This window comes from Balaenoptera acutorostrata, chromosome 6, assembly GCF_949987535.1.
Source record: "Balaenoptera acutorostrata chromosome 6, mBalAcu1.1, whole genome shotgun sequence".
NCBI lineage: Eukaryota > Metazoa > Chordata > Mammalia > Artiodactyla > Balaenopteridae > Balaenoptera > Balaenoptera acutorostrata.
This window is the reverse complement of record NC_080069.1, coordinates 12413179-12429861: the sequence shown is the minus strand read 5'-3', so window position 1 is coordinate 12429861 and position 16683 is coordinate 12413179. Positions and strand designations below refer to the sequence as shown.

Here is a 16683-nt window from a genome sequence, read left to right as displayed (position 1 = left end):
GCAGCCGGGGGCTTGGTGCATAGAGACAGGCAGACTTAGGGACCGGCAGACGGACTGACGGACGGAGAGGACCCTCCCCAAGCCTCCCCACGCCATGGCCGAGAGGAAGCAATCCGGGAAGGCGGCAGAGGACGAAGAGGTCCCTGCCTTTTTTAAAAACCTGGGCTCAGGCAGCCCCAAGCCTCGGCAGAAATTCTGTGGCATGTTCTGCCCGGTGGAAGGGTCCTCGGAGAACAAGACCATCGACTTCGACTCGCTGTCGGTGGGCCGGGGCTCGGGGCAGGTGGTGGCTCAGCAGCGGGACGTCGCCCACTTGGGCCCGGACCCGCAGCCGCCGTACTCCCGGCAGGGCCGGCGCGCCGGCGGGGAGCCATCTGTTGAATCGGGCCGGAAGGTGGAGATCCGGCGGGCCTCGGGCAAGGAAGCCCTGCAGAACATCAATGACCAGGTTGGTACGGGTGGGAGGCGGTGTTTGAGACAGAGGATGGGGCGTGGGGATGGCCCCTCCCTCGCCCCCTTCCAGTTCGGTGGAGAACCGAGGATCCCAGCGTGCCCACCGTCCTGCCCCGCCTCGAGTATTGCTTCCCTGCATGTGCATACGCACCCCACCCTACCCGGCCCTGCGTGCAGGGTGCCGAGGGGCTCGGGCTCGCTGGTGGGCGGCTGTGTGCCCACAAAGGCTGCCCGCGCCTCCCTGGGCCTGGGAAGGAGGGGGTGGGGGTAAAGGATGGGCTTATCTCCGGCTGGGGGTGGGGGGCGGTGGTGTCTCATGGTTGGAGGGGGAGGGGAGGGGCCGCGGTTCCATTCTTCTTAAATCCTCCCGGGCGGCTTCCAATTGCAGCTGCGGCTGGCTGCCCCACCCTTTTTCGATGCAGCTCTGAGCGTGCAGTGGAGGGTTCGCGTACAGGCCGGCGGGCTCCCCGGGGGTCGGGAGGGGCGGGGGCCTCGACGGCTGCTCCCCGCCGCGCCCTGCGAGCTTTCTCGGCGCTTCTCCTCCTGCGCCCTCCGCGCTCGCGGCCCAAGCTCGTAGGCAAGGACCATGGTCAGCGCCTCCCCGGACCGCAAGGGAGAATCAATCTCAGCACCCTGACTCCTGTTCGCACGGCGAGAAGAACCCGAGAGGCAGTGGAATCACGCCGAGGAAACCGCGACGCTCCTAAATAGCCCATGTGGAGAACAAAGTTCCGCTAAGTATCTCGGCAAGGGTTTCCCAGAGCGGTCCCCCCGGCCACTATTTGGGAGGGGCTTTGGGGATGGGGACTGCGTGGATTATATTCAAAGGGTAAAAAGAAAAGAAAAGGGAAAAACCCTCACATTTTGAATAGACTGTCACAGATGGATTAGACCCCCCCATACTGTGTTAATGAGGAAACAAAGACCAATTTGGTAAACCTAATTTCAGAAGATGTTTATCTCTGGCAAATAGTACAGTGTGCGTTTTAAGTCTTCTCATACCACGTGTTTTTTTCTTTATCAGGGTGACCTTCATACTTGTGCAATTTTTTTCCCCTCAGCCTTAATTTCTCAAGTGATAAATTACAGTGTGAAAGGTTTCAGCACTTGTTTGCTGTTGATCTCCCATGCCCGTTGGTGAAGACAAGAAATCAATGATTGATTATTTATTGAATACCTAGTGTGTGCCTTGCTTTTCTGGGTAAGGTGAAGGTTAGCTATTAAAAGTTGAAGGTGATTTCTTCTTAAGGGTCTTCCAGAGTAGTTGGGAGTGGTCTATACCTATCCACCGAGTGATAATAAGTGCATTTAGGTTGTAGGCTTACAGTGAACTCATCAGAGAACAACTAAGGGTTGATGACAGTGGTCTGAACACATTACTGTTTCCTGATGTGGCACAGAGTTTTGCAGCTTTTGACTTTCATAGGATCAATTCTAGGAGAGACAAACCATTTGCTGTCACTTTCAAATGACAGCTAATTACTTGATTCCTCCTCCCCCAGCTCTGTCCTCTGATTTATGCACATGGGAAGGAGGTACCTGCTACCCATATTTCACTATGAGTCAACTGGAAGAACTTAATCCAAGAAGTCACTTTGTTCCAAGTGATCAGACAATCAAAGTAAAAGTTCCTAATAATGTGACTTATACTGAAAGCTGAGTGATATGAAATACACTGGGTGAGGGCCACGCCCAGTGAGTGATTGTATAGCATCCTGGTTGTGTAACACCCTCATCTTCAACTAGTTGTGATGGTAATTCTAATGTCCTAAAGGAGGCAGAAAAATGCCTTGACATAAGGAAGAAATCATCTAAAAAATGGCAGATCAGAGGGCAGATGTTGAAAGTGACCGCCTTTATAATGATGACAGTGAATTAAAACTCAAGTTTGAAAGGCAAAGCTTCATTGGGTTGAATAACACATCTCTTTTCCTGCCCATTTAGAAGCTTGGATGTTTGATCATCAGAGCTGCTTGTTTGAACACTGTCTGAATTTAATAGAAATTCTAAATTGTAAACCTAGGGCACGTGGAGGGGGAGATTTGAAGATGAAATACCCAACCAATACCCCAGGCAGTTTTAGCCTCTGCAAACCCACATTTGCTTTAGGTATCCAGTTACTAGTAACAGAGTGATTCTGGCTTGGTCTTTCGGCAGCCTTCCCTGAATTTTCATTTTCAATGTTGCCTTATCACATAACGGCTGTTCCTGTGGGATTTTTTTTCATTCATGACTAAAAGCTTTTACCAGGATTGGTACATTTACCAGGATCAGTGTTTGAAGATTTCATGTCTATACAAGAGAGAAAAGGAATTTGGGGTTGTGTATCTATCTATATCTACATCTGTATCTATGTATATAGTAATGCTTATTTCCAAAAGCATGATTGAACCCACCACTTTGACTGAATTGAGTAGCCATTACTTAGTTTTCAGCTAACGAGCAGGGTAACTGCCAGCATTCCAGGGCATTCCTATCTGAAGTCCTGGAACAGAGAGAGGTGGAGGAGACTAGAGTGAGTGGATCCTGGGCTCCCTGACTCATGCCTCCCTCCTCCCCTGAATCTGTACTTACATGTGTCGTTATTGTATGGTCAGAAGTGGCTTTGTCCACCTAGAGGACCTGTCGCTCTAGAGGTCCTGCTGTTCTTCTAGCGAGGCTTTGGGAAGGGAGGGTACAGGCTTCCTTAGCTCAGATGCCACATGGCTTGCGGGAGGTGAGGGGAGATTGACCACCTGCATTTGCATTTGCAGGTGTGAGCAGGTTGGCACCAGAAAGCAATGGGCGTGGCTTGGGCTGGGTTGGTAGATTGTGGTGAAAGGAAAGAGCCGGTGTAGTGAATGTGAATGAGGACAGCTATCTCATTACTCTCTTTTTCCTTTGTGTCCTTGGGGATGTTCACCTTGGGCTGCAGTGAGATTAAGTTGATCACCACCCGTGAAGGACTCTGAGCCTCTTAGAATAGAGAGCAGCGTGGTTGGCCTAATTTTCCTTGCTAGTGCCCAGGGGTCCCTCAGCCTCCCCCCTGCTTCCTAGGAATTCCCTCCATTCCACCTCGGACACAGTTTAGCCAGAACCAGCTGTTCAGCCAGGGATACTGGATCATGAGCATCCCTTCCAAAGGGACTCCCAGGCTCTTTTCCCAGCAGCAAACAACCTGCATAGACTAGAGTGTCAGGGGAGTGATTCTCCACTTTCCTAGGGCAGGTGCCAGTGAGTGAACTATACAAGAGGGCTGCGGAATGTGACAAAATCCCCAAGTCTGTAAAATGTTTTCTGATGGTCCCTTCCATTCCGTGCCCCCATCCCTTCTCCCCATGTTGATTATCTTCCCAGCCCTAGATGCCCAGTGACTCTGCTGCCCTCTTACTGTTCAATGCCACTCCTACACCATCCTAATGGTGATGCTTTTTCTAGATCTTTCTTTCTCCAAAACCAACGGGTTCTGAAATCACTCTTCTCCTTTCCTGCCCCCCCCCCACCTTCTCCCATTCAAAAATCTCTTCTCAGGACTTCCCTGGTGGTCCAGTGGTTAAGACTTTGCTTTCCAATGCAGGGGGTGCGGGTTCGATCCCTGGTCAGGGAGCTAAGATCCCACATGCCTCGCGACCAAAATACCAAAACATAAAACAGAAGCAATATTGTAACAAATTCAGTAAAGACTTTAAAAATGGTCCACATCAAAAAAAAAAAAAATCTCTTCCTCATATTAATCTTAGCTAGAGAGAAATCCCAATGGTTGAAGGCATCCATCTCTTATGTGAGTAACTGATACACAAGTTGTCCCCAGAGATACTTGTTTGATAATAGACTAGCCTGTTCAACAAAATTGATGTCTAGTTAGCGGGATGTGTGGTAGAGATTTGGCTGGGAGCCTAAAACAAGGGCATTAATTTGATATCTTAGAGGCCACGTCGTCTCAAAAGGGGAGACACAAATATGAACATTCGTGTGTCCAGGATTCCAAAATACCTAGGACCCATCTGGCTTCGAAGGAGGAGGGGTACTTGGGGAGGAGAAGGAGATCGTGAGGATCCATAATTATTGGTTACTCTTGATTTCCCAAATGACCATATAATTCGCTAAAATTTAAGAAGTAATTGTGGTGAAATACACATAGCATAAAATTTACCTTCTCAACCATTTTAAAGGGTACAGTTCAGTCATGTTAAATATATTCATACTGTTGTGCAACCAATCTCCAGAACTTTTGAATCTTGCAAAACTGAAACTCTGTGCCCATTAAACCATTAACTCCCTATTCCCCTCCCCCCAGCCCCTGGCAACCAGCTTTCTACTTTCTGTCTCTATGAATTTGACTCTTCCAGGTACTTCACGTAAGTGGAATCATAGAGTTTGTCTTTTTGTGACTGGCTTATTTCAGTTAGCATCATGTCCTCAGGGTTCACCCATGTAGTAGCCTGTGACAAGATTTCTTTCTATCTCATGGCTGAATAATATTCCTAAGATCAGTTAAATTTTAACAAGTTCTTGATGATTGAAACATTTGTAACTCAATTAACTGATCTGCAATGATCTCATTGTGAGAGGAAGTGAGAAGAATTACAGTTGGGATGAGATAGACTCACCCAGCCTGGGGCCCAAGTCCTGAGTAGAAGAAAACTCCTACCAGCTAAACAGCCTCTTCCATTTTCCTTCCCTTGTAGCTTGAGGGTGGAGAGGAGAATTACTGTTATTGAACCTCCAGTGCAAAAACCTGGCCATGACCTCTTGAACATTGCATGGTTCACAAACTTGTGGACCATGGAAATCAGGCATGGGCTGGGCATTTTCCCACCCTTGGTAAAGACAAGCTAAGTATTCTCATGGGTCCTTTGGTGACAGTGTTCCTCTCTACTTCTTTGAGAAAGAAGGGAGAGTCAAAATTGATCATGGATTCACATGTGTACTACCATTGAATGTCTGGGCTTGAAAGAGACCTTATGATCACCTCACTTTAGAGGTGGAGAAATCGATGCCCAGAAAGACAGTGCTTCACCCTGTGGAACTCAGGTGACAGTCCCACGACTAGGACTGTCCCTCTCACTGCCCAGTCCCACTGCAGTCCTACACCAGTAAAACCTTGTTATTTATGTAGCACTGTATAACCCTAGAATGTATTTGTGGGAAGAGGTGAGCTTCACGTCCTACTACTCCACCATCTTGATTGCTCCCTAGAATGTACATTTATGTTCTAGATCCTGTATTTTAGAATGTGTAGAATATATTATTTTAAGACTTGTCCCCAAACCTTCTGATATAGGCATTATTCCCTTTCTGTAAATAAGGACACAGGGAGGTAGTGACATTGCCTGACCTATTCCAAGGTCTTGCTATTTAGTAAGTGCTGGAACTAGGATTTGAACCAAGGTTTCCTGACTCAGTCCCTTACTTCTTCTTGCAAGACACCATTCTATGACTCAGTTCCACTGCAGAAATAGTTAGTGAACTTAAAAGTACAATTTAGTTTTGTAGGCAAAATATTTCATATCCCATTAAACTTTATATATTCTATGGGGTATGCCCTGTGTTAAATGCTTTATATGCATTATCTTTTTAAAAAATTTTTATTGCAGTATAGTTGATTTACAATGTTGTGTTAGTTTCAGGTGTACAGCAAAGTGAATCATTTATACATATACATATATCCTCTCTTTTTTAAAAAAATTTGTATTGGAGTGTAGGTGCTTTACAATGTTGTGTTAGTTTCTACTGTACAGCAAAGTGAATCAGCTATATGTATACATATATCCCCTCTTTTTTGGATTTCCTTCCCATTTAGGTCACCACAGAACATTGAGTAGAATTACCTGTGCTATACAGTAGGTTCTCATTAGTTATCTATTTTATACATAGTATCAATGGTGTATATATGTCAATCCCAATCTCTCAATTCATCCCACCACCCCGCCTTTTCCCCTTGGTATCTTATCTTATTTATGCTAAGACAACTCTATTAAGCAGGTACTACTCTTATCCATATTTTGTAAAAGGAATATCTGAAGGTAAAAGAAACTTGCAAAGCAACTTGCTAACTAAAAGCCAGAGGCAGAATCTGAACCCAGGTCTATGTGACTAAAGAGCATCTTAATCATTGTGATGTACTGAATTGCTTTCTGCATTAATTATTCTTTTCTCATTTTATCTCCTAAGAATTAACTATTGTAAAAATAGTTCTGAGTAGTTCTGAGAATCTACTTTTTTTGTTTCCATTTTGCAATGTATTCTTTGAAGCCATTTATGAAAGAGACCTTTGATCTGTCTTTATGGATGTACCCTACACTGCTGATATTCTGTCCATCATTTTTTTAAACACAAGACATGGCTTCAAATATCACTGGGACAGAGGCCAACCCTGACAGTATGAATGACATGCTTTCCTAAGATTAGAGCAATGTGATGACAATGTGATTTTCCCACTTGATGCAAATCATGAACTACAAGCAAATAATGAGGGAGTCAGTAAAAACATTGGCAGGTGTTTTGAGGGACACTTGAGTTGGGTTGGTTGCAGCCCATGGCCAAGGCTGGTAACTTAGGCCAAGGGCTGCAAACAAATAGTGCCTTGAAGGGAAAACACCTGGTCTTGAAGGTGGCTTGGGGTTTGCTTTTGAGACATACAGACAGCTTGCCTGGGCTCTGATTCCAAGGCAGCTCCCTTGTGGAAAGAATTCTGGGCTAGGAGTCAGGAAGCCCAGCTTATAGTCCTGGCTTTGTCTTCACAAGCTGTGCTACCTGCACAGTCACCTACCTGGGGCTGTCATTGGGCCAGGCCTTAATCTCCTTCTCCCATTTCCACTAAAGGCTCTAAAAGAAAGCTGTGCTATCCCTGGTTGTTCTTTGTTTGTTTTTTTCTATAGAGGTAAAATTCATGTAATAAAATTCTCATTTTCACCATTTTAAAGTCTACAATTCAATAGCTTTTAGTACATTCACAATCTTATGCAATCATCACTACTAATTCCAGAACATTTTCATCACTCCAAAAAGAAATCCTGTATCTCTTAAGCTGTCACTTCCCAATCCTCCATCATCCCAGCCTGTGGCAACCAACCATCTACTTTCTGTCTCCATGGATTTACCTGTTCTGGACACTTCACATAAATGGAATCATACAATATGGCCTTTTGTGTCTGGCTTCTTTCACATAGTGTAGTGTTTTCAAGGTTCATCCACATTGTAGCATGTATCAGCACTTCATTCTGAACAATATTCCATTGTTTGTATAGACCACATTTTATTTATCCATTCACAAGTTGATTGATACTTGGGTTGTTTCCACTTTTTGGCTATTATGAATAATACTGTTATTAATATTCTTTTAAGTTTGTGTTTGAACATATGTTGTTGGTTCTCTTGGGTGTATACCTAGGAGTGGGATAGTTAAGTCATATGGTAATTCTATGTCTAACTTTTTGAGGAACTGCCAAACGGTTTTCCACAATGGCTGCACCATTTTACATTCCCACCAAAAGCATGCAAGGGCTTCAATTTCTGCATGTCCTGCACAACACTTGTTATTTGCTGATTATAGCCATCCTAGTGGGTATAAAATGGTATGCCATTGTGGTTTTGATTTGCATTTCCCTAATGAATAATGACTTTGAACATCTTTTCATGTGCTTATTGGTTATTTGTATAGCTTTGGAGAAATGTCTATTCAAATCCTTTGCCCATTTTTAAATTGAGTCGTTTGTCTTTTTGTTATTGAGTTTTAGGAGTACTTTATATACTCTAGATACTAGCCCCTTATCAGATAAAAGGTTTGCAAATATTTTCTCTCATTCTGTGGGTGTCTATTCATTTTTGATAGTGTCCTTTGATGCACAGAAGCTTTTAATTTTAAGTCCAATTTATCTGTCTTTTCTTTTGTTGCTCATGCTTTTGATGTTATATTATCCCTGGCTGTTCTCAAAACTGCTGGATCAAATGAAATCTGGCAAAGAAGTTCCAGGGCCTTGTTTCCTAGAATCATATTCATGTAACTAAATTCTGTTGTTTTATGGGAGCCTTGAAATTCATTTAGAATCGCACTTGCAATAGCACAGTATTCTTGAGTGCTCTGTGTACTGCCTAAGTCTGATCTTTCTGTCTCACAATCCTGTTCATGTAAAGAAAATGCTTTCGCGTGTGTGTATTCGCACATATATGTGTTTATATGTATAAATATATTTATATATTTTTTTAGTGAAGTAGAAAATTTGTTTTCTACACCAGTGATTTGGGAGTGGTAGGGATGGTATTAGGAGGGCAGTGACTAACAAGCTGAATTTAGGAAAAATAACTTTGAGAAACTAATTGAATTCAATTTTTATTTTGTTCTATTTTTTAGAAATAACATGACAAAGTACTATGTTTATTGTAGATTACTCTGATACGCAATTTAAAAGAAAAAGAAATCAGTGATAATCTTATTAGCTAGAAATAACCACTGATAGCATTTTGTGTATTATACAGCCTTTATACTCCTACCAAAAGTGAATGAGAAATACTGTTTTTCAGCATCCCTGACATCACTGGGTATTATAGTTCCTATAGATATTTCTCAAATTTATAGGTGACAAGTGTTATCCTGCTTTTTGCAGATTTTCCTATTAATGTATTCATATTTTAAACACTGATATGTAAAAAATCATATATTAAAATGGATACATTTTAAAATCACTTGTTACACGTTTTTTCTTAGTTTGCACCTAATTTTTTTGACCTTTATTTTTTGACATCCAAATTTAAATTTTATGTAGTTCAGTCAGTTCATCTTTTCTGACATGTTTTTTTTTAACTTTCAAGATTTATTTACTTGTATTTTCTTTTAAAACTTTTTTGGGTTTTGTGTTTATTTACATTTAAATCTGGCAATTAATTTTTGTCTATAACTTGAAGTAAGGTATAACTTAATTCTCCAAATAGTTAGCCAGTTTTCCTAATGGCATTTATTGAATAATTAATATTTCTTCACTTATTTTTTATATACTCAACTTTTTATATATGTCTGCATGGTTTTTGTCTTCCTGCTCTGTTTCATTGGTTTGTCTTACTAATTTTGTAGTGATTCAATACCACTGTAGTTACCGTAACTTTTTTTAAATTGAGGTGTAGTTGATTTACAATATTATATTAGTTTCAGGTGTACAACACAGTGATTAAAAATTTTTATAGATTATACTCCATTTATGATTATTATAAAATATTGGCTTTTTTCCTTGTGCTGTACTGTAACTTTTTTATTTATTTATTTATTTATTTATTTATTTATTATTTTTTATTTTATTTTATTTTTGGCTGTGTTGGGTCTTCGTTTCTGTGCGAGGGCTTTCTCTAGTTGTGGCGAGCGGGGGCCACTCTTCATCGCGGTGCGCGGGCCTCTCACTATCGCGGCCTCTCTTGTTGCGGAGCACAGGCTCCAGACGCGCAGGCTCAGCAGTTGTGGCTCACGGGCCCAGTTGCTCCGCGGCATGTGGGATCTTCCCAGACCAGGGCTCGAACCCGTGTCCCCTGCATTGGCAGGCGGACTCCCAACCACTGCGCCACCAGGGAAGCCCCTGTAACTTTTTAATATCTTAATTTTCTTCATTTTTTTCCACCATTCAACTGCATTTTCCATGAAAGATATTTTCAGTTGCAGAAACCTGATATGATTTTTACCACAATTATATTAAATTTATATATTGGATTATAAGAAATATTTATTTTTAAGATGGTGAGTCTTTCTACCTCAGTTTATAGTATGTTTTGCCATTTTTTCCTGATATTTTGCTTTATTCCTCTGAAATTTTTTGTTACATTTATTCCGAGAAGTTTTGTAGTTTACATTCTGGATGACTCTTGAGTTTTAAATTAATTTATAATAGATTGCTTTATTGAACTCAGTTTGCATTCTAATAGTTTTCAATTAATTCTTTTGGGACAGTTTAATTATCTAATATTAATTTTATATCTTTTTTCTAATGCCTTTGTTTATTATTTCTCTTCCTGGTCTGATTACATTGCTTGAACTCCTGGAACTATGTTGAAAAATGGTGTTCTTTTTAGGGTTCCCTGTTTGATTTCTGACTTTAATGAGAATTGAATGAGTTGGGTTTATTACTTGCTGCAGTGAGAGAGACCACACACCATAGGGAAACAGGGGGCATCTGTAGGAGGGCATTAGAGAGAGATTTGGGCTTTGGTGTGGTGATTTTGGTGAGGGCCCAAGGAAGCGAGCATTCCCTCTGGGCTGGGTGCTGTCATAAAGGGGTGACACTTCTGTGATTAGGTATCTCAATAACTCTTTATCTCTAAGGGCAGATTAGACTGAAGCTAAAGCTGTGGTTGGTAAATAAGCAGTGGTTACTCATATTAATTCGGATGGGGGATTTTGTTTGGTATTTTGTGACTTGGACAACGTTCATATTTTATCAGATGTGATTTTCTGGAGGGGTCTCATCTTTATTTTGATCCGTCGTGGTCACCGAGTGGCCTTCTCTGATACTGATGCTCTGTGAAATTTACATTTGACAAGAGATCGCTCAGGCCTTGCTGTGAGTGCCAGGCCAGCTCTTGGCAAGTATTTTCTGTTTCTTAATATGCTGTTAACATCAGGGCTTGGTGTGATACAGTCTATTCTGTAGTGTTTTATGTCTGTTTATATTTGAGAGATATCTTCCTGTCCTCCACTGAAGATGCCAAATAGTTTCCTGAACTCTCCCTCCCTCCCCCCAGGAGGTAGTATCTCTTATTCCTTGTTCTGTAATAATTTTTCATAAGCTTGATATTTTTCCCGTTGTATTTATCTTCAGTTCAGGTGAGGTCCCTTCAGAATTCATGATTTTAGCAGATGAGTGTGTGAACAGTCTTTGGCCTCATTCCCTGACTGTGTGTACCAGTTGAATCTTTATTAGGCTTAGAGTTTGAAGATTGATTCAAACACCAACTTCTTATCCAATTCCCGTTTTCTGGTGCCGAAGTTGCAGACTTTGGCTTTCACTCTTCAGTTAAATTTCAAAAACAATTTTGGGGAACAACTTAAGGGCTGCCAAATTTTATGTTGCCAAAATAAGGACACCAAAAAAAAAAAAGCCCAACATAACTCTGTAGTATCATCTTACAAAATGAAGAACATTTTTGCACTAAAACTAATAAAGAGAAAAATAACTCTAGAATTTAAACATATGCATAAATTGAGCTATATGAAAAACTACATGTATTGTCCTTATTTTTCTCATTTTGACTTAGATTTGTGAACACCTTGCCCCAGGCAGCCTGGCATTGGCTGCCAGGCCAGCATTGGTTGAGGTGGCATATCTCTTTTTAAAAAAATATATTTATTTTATATTGGAATAGAGTTGATTAACAACATTGTGTTAGTTTCAGGTGTACAGCAAAGTGATTCAGTTATACATATACATGTATCTATTGTTTTCCAAATTCTTTTCTCATGTAGGTTATTATAGTATATTGAGCAGATCCCTGTGCTATACAGTAGGACCTTGTTGGTTATCTATCTTAAATATAGCCGTGTGTACGTGTCACTCCCAAACTGTCAATCTATCCCTCCCCCCAACCCTCTCCCCCTTGGTAAGGTGGTACCCCTCTTACCTGTCTGGCCTTTCCTGCACAGTCTCTTTCCAGAAGTTTTCACCTCTGTGGGTTAAAAGAGACATGACCTCCCACAGGCCAGCATCGGCAATTGCTTTAAAATGCACCTGGGATTTGTTTCAATAACGTATGGGAAGACATGCGGACGTGGAAATGACTGCCATGAAGGAAGAAGTCTTTATTCTCACAGATTCTTAGAAGCAGGAGACAGAGCATGCGTGCAGGGCTACATGGAGAAGCACCAGAGTCAGTCAGGAGGCAGTGGGAGTGAGGGGAGGACAGGGGTAAGAGCCATTATTCTGATTTCTGGGAAGGAACAGGCAAGGCAGGGTAAACAGGATTGGCTAGTTTGGATAATTTTAGTGGGCCCTGGGACGTAGGGGCTGTCTTTAGTTGTCTGATACCTGATTAGGAAAGGTGAAGTGGCCCTGAGTTTAAGAGCTTCAAAAAGGTGGCAGGTGGGGTTATGCATTCTGGATTGATTGGTTTGCATATGAAAGGTGCACTCCCAGAAAAGTCTAGGAATCTAGGAACTGGCTAGCCCTGGGAGGGGCAGTCTCTCCAGGGTCAACTAGGCCCCAGATGTCCAAGGACTAGAAATACAGAACGTAAAAAGGCATGATTAATATAATAATACTAGCTGGCAATAGTAGACCTAAGATTATTACAAGATTCTGGCCTTATGTATGTGTCTGTTGGTCTTAGATTTATAGAATTATTGGGTGCTTCTGTATTTGTATGATCTTCATTACTATTTTAGTGGGAATGTTCTATCTGGGGTTTCTGACCTAACACCTTTTTGTTTTTGGCCTGCGTTGGGTCTTTGTTGCTGCGCGCAGCCTTCTCATTATGGTGGCGTCTCTTGTTGCAGAGCACGGGCTCTAGGCGTGTGGGTTTCAGTAGTTGTGGCTCACGGACTCAGTAGTTGTGGCTCGTGGGCTCCAGAGTGCAGGCTCAGTAGTTGTGGCACATGGGCTTAGTTGCTCCTCAGCATGTGGGATCTTCCAGACCAGGGATTGAACCCGTGTCACCTGCACTGGCAGGCAGATTCTTAACCACTGCGCCACCAGGGAAGTCCCCTAATGCCTTTTTAAGTCTAGAAATCCATAATCTGACTTTTAGTTCTTTAAAAAATTTTTTTAAAATTGAAGTATAGTTGATTTACAATGTTGTGTTAGTTTCTTCTGTACAGCAAAGTGATTCAATTATATGTGTGTGTATATATATATATATATATATATATATATATATATATATATACATTCTTTTTCATATTCCATAATCTGACTTTTAAAAACCTGATGCATGTTCAGAGTTATAGACACCATCACTAAAAGCAATGGAGCCAAAACCTGTCCATCACACTGCTGGGCTTTTAATTTATTTATATAAATGAACTACATTTCTTACAGGGCATATGATCATGCCACAATTGGTAGTGAAGATGACTAGAAAAAAAATTAACTGCAAAAAGCTATTATCTACAGTTCTGTTCACTAAATACCCTCCAACTGCAGTGACAGAATTAGCAAAAACAGGATTTCTGGGAAGGATCAGCTTTACCTCCTGACCATAAATCATTCAGTGAGCATGCTAATCACTGCCCTGTGGTCCTTAACTTAACAATAATACACCAGCAGAAGTATATCTTTAAAATGTTAGGGAATTCCCAGGCTGTCCAGTGGTTCGGACTTCACGCTTTCACTGCTGAGGGCCTGGGTTCGAGCCCTGGTCGGGGAATTAAGATCCCGAAAGCCACATGGCATGGCCAAAAAAAAAAAAAAAAGTTATTCTTGATATAACCTTTTACTGATCTGTGGCATTTTTGGTCATATGCTAATTAGGTGAGGACTCTGAAATTATCATTGCAGGATTCAGGAATTAAGTCCTGCATGGAATTATCTAAGTTTGGAGCCAGATAAAGCAATGCAGAGACATTTTACGAACTTCTTGGGCCCAGTAGGACTCTAGATTGCTTTTAGAACACAAGTATTTGACATTATCACCAGCTGGTTCTGTTCCTTTCCTTTTGGCCATTTAGTTAGGTAAGAAGATGTACTTCTGTGAGAAAACCAGTCTGGTGTTGTGTTTCACACTCAGTTCTTAAGGTTTCCTTGAATGTCACTGGAGAATGTAGTATGCAGAAGGTTAGGAGAGTTTTCCATGTTATGGAGAGTTTTTGATTATACCGGGTGATGGCTTTGAGCAAATCACCTATTCCTTTAGACCTGCTTCCTCATTTGAAAAGTGGACATCAAAATAGTGGCCCTATGGGTTTTCTGGGATGACTGAGTGGAATATTGTATGTAAAATGCTTGGCCTGTGTAGGGGCTCTGCAATCTTACGTGTTATTGTAAAATGAGTCTGAGATGGATGTGTGTATAAATAATTAGAGCACCATTTGATGAGGTCCATAGCAAAAGTATGGAGGCATTACTTGGAGCACCAAGGTGGGAAGAGTTTATTTTCATTTAACTGATGGCCACAAACTGCAGATGGACATTCAACCCTTTTGAGTACAAAGACAAATGCTCTACATCTTCTCTCCACTCCAACCTTACACACTCTTTCCTTCTGCCTTCTCTCAGTGGATGACTCCACTTTATTTACTGGGAGGTAGTGGGAGGAGCAGATCTTCAGGGAGGAACCCACTTATTTTCTCACCTTCCATCACTGGGACGGACTTCCCTTCCCCTCAGCTTACAGCAGAAGGAAGGTCCCTACTCTGCCCATGGCCACCTGCTCACGTACGCCCTGAATACCATCGCTTGCCCCCTCTGGAAACTGTCTACCCCTATTGCTGTCTACTGGATCATTTCCATCAGCACGCAAACATCCTTTAACACCTCCATTATAAAACAACAGAAGTAAAACTCATGAAATCCTCTCTTGACCCCATAATCCTCTCCAGATCCTGCGATTTTTCTACTCTTTTCTTAGTCAACTTTTCTAAAGTCTAATTTATATTTGCTGTTTCTGTTTCTTCCTCTCCCATTCACTGTTTTTAAAAAATGAACTTTATATATACCAACAGGAATATATTATTAAGCATAGCGATAAGGCTAAAACCCACTTTGACCATTCTCCCCATCCTGGTCCCCTCCCCCGACCAGAAGTAAGCAAGGTTTATCCATTCCTTTGTATCTTTCCAGCCCCTTTCCTACATATTTACATGTGCATGTATCCTTGGAGAAAATGTGTAGTATTATTTGTGTGCATGCGTGTGTGTGTTTGTTTTACATAAAAGATATCACTCTATATTGGCAGCCTGTTCCTTTTTTCTCTCTGTGTTTCAGAGGTCTTTGTTAATGTATATAAATTATGTTATTTCTTAGAAACTCACGTTCTTTTAACTGCTGATGCCAATAATGATTGCTAATATGCATTGTGTGCTGACCATGTCCTAAGCACTATTCTAATTGTTTTACATGGGGTTACCTACTTAGGGCTTTCAAAGACGCTGGGGAGTAGGTATTATTGTCTCCATTTTAATGAGGAAATTGAGGCAGAAAACAACTAAGTAATTTGCTTAAGGTTATGCTTGCTCAGTAAGTGATGAAGTCAGGATATAAAATCAGGCATTTGGCTCCAGAGTCTGTGCTCCTAATCATGACATTGTTCTAGAATATGCATATACCATGGCATATTTAGCCATTTTTCTGTTGTTTCCAGTTTTTATTGATAATAAGCAATGCTTCAGGGGGCATCCTGCACGTGCTTGTTTGTTTGTGGGGGATTGTGAGTGTTTCCCTGTGGTAAACCCTGGATAGTGAAACTTCTGGGTCCCAGGTAAGCACATCTAACATTATTATAGATACTGTCAAATCACCCTTGAAAGGGACTGTCCTTTTCACACTCCCATCAGCCATATAAGAGTATACCTGTTTCCCCATGATCTCACCGACCCCTGATACCAAATTTTAAAGATTTGCCAGTCACATAGGCTAAAAATGGTATCTCATAATTTTCACATGCCTTTGTCTGAGTGCTAGTGGATGGAGCACATTTTCATATAGTTACTGGTCGTGTATAGAGTTTCTTTTGTGAACTGCCTTGTTTATCATCTTTACCCATTTTTCTGTGGGAATATGTGTCTTTTTCTTTTTGGTTTCTAAGAGTTGTTCATGTATTTGGGATACCACAGCTCACCCTTCAACCCACTCCCATAGGACTTCTACACCTACTGAAACTCGTCGAGAGCATAACATTTTCCATGGAGTGTATTCAGTGGACCCTTTCCTGTCGTTATCTTACCCTATAACCCAGTGGTTTGTGAGGGTGCCCATTGTAGTGGGTTTGAGGACAATTCGGGCAGGTAAAGGGAAAAACGTGACCAGTAGATGGCAGTAGCACACAATGAGCTTTTTTGGGCGGAGCTTTGACAAGTTGCTAGAGAGGGGAAGTCCCTTCCAGCAGGAGACCTTCCCGGGACAGAGGTGTGGGCTGCCACCAGAAGGGGAAAAGGGCAAGGGAACTCGTAGGGTGAGAGGGGCGTCATACACGGTGGGGTAGGAGCTTATGATTCTAGGTAGTGTTGCTCAGTAGCACAGTGTGTGTCTGCAAAGCCTCAGAAGGGCAGCACCACTTTGGAGTCTTTTATAGACAAAAGGTTTTCAAAATCTATGGCTAGCAGATGTTGGGTGCAGATTTTCA

The 16683-nt window shown here is 41.8% G+C and overlaps 1 protein-coding gene across 1 annotated transcript in view; it reads left to right on the top strand.

Moving 5' to 3' along the window:
* Positions 1-40: 40 nt before the first annotated feature.
* Positions 41-16683, top strand: part of DPYSL2 (dihydropyrimidinase like 2) — a 115973-nt gene continuing 99330 nt past the window's right edge. Inside the window, exon 1 of the mRNA XM_007192752.3 lies at positions 41-448. Within this exon, the coding sequence (XP_007192814.1) occupies positions 95-448 (354 nt within the window). The 5' untranslated portion in view covers positions 41-94. The remainder of the gene's footprint in view (positions 449-16683) is intronic.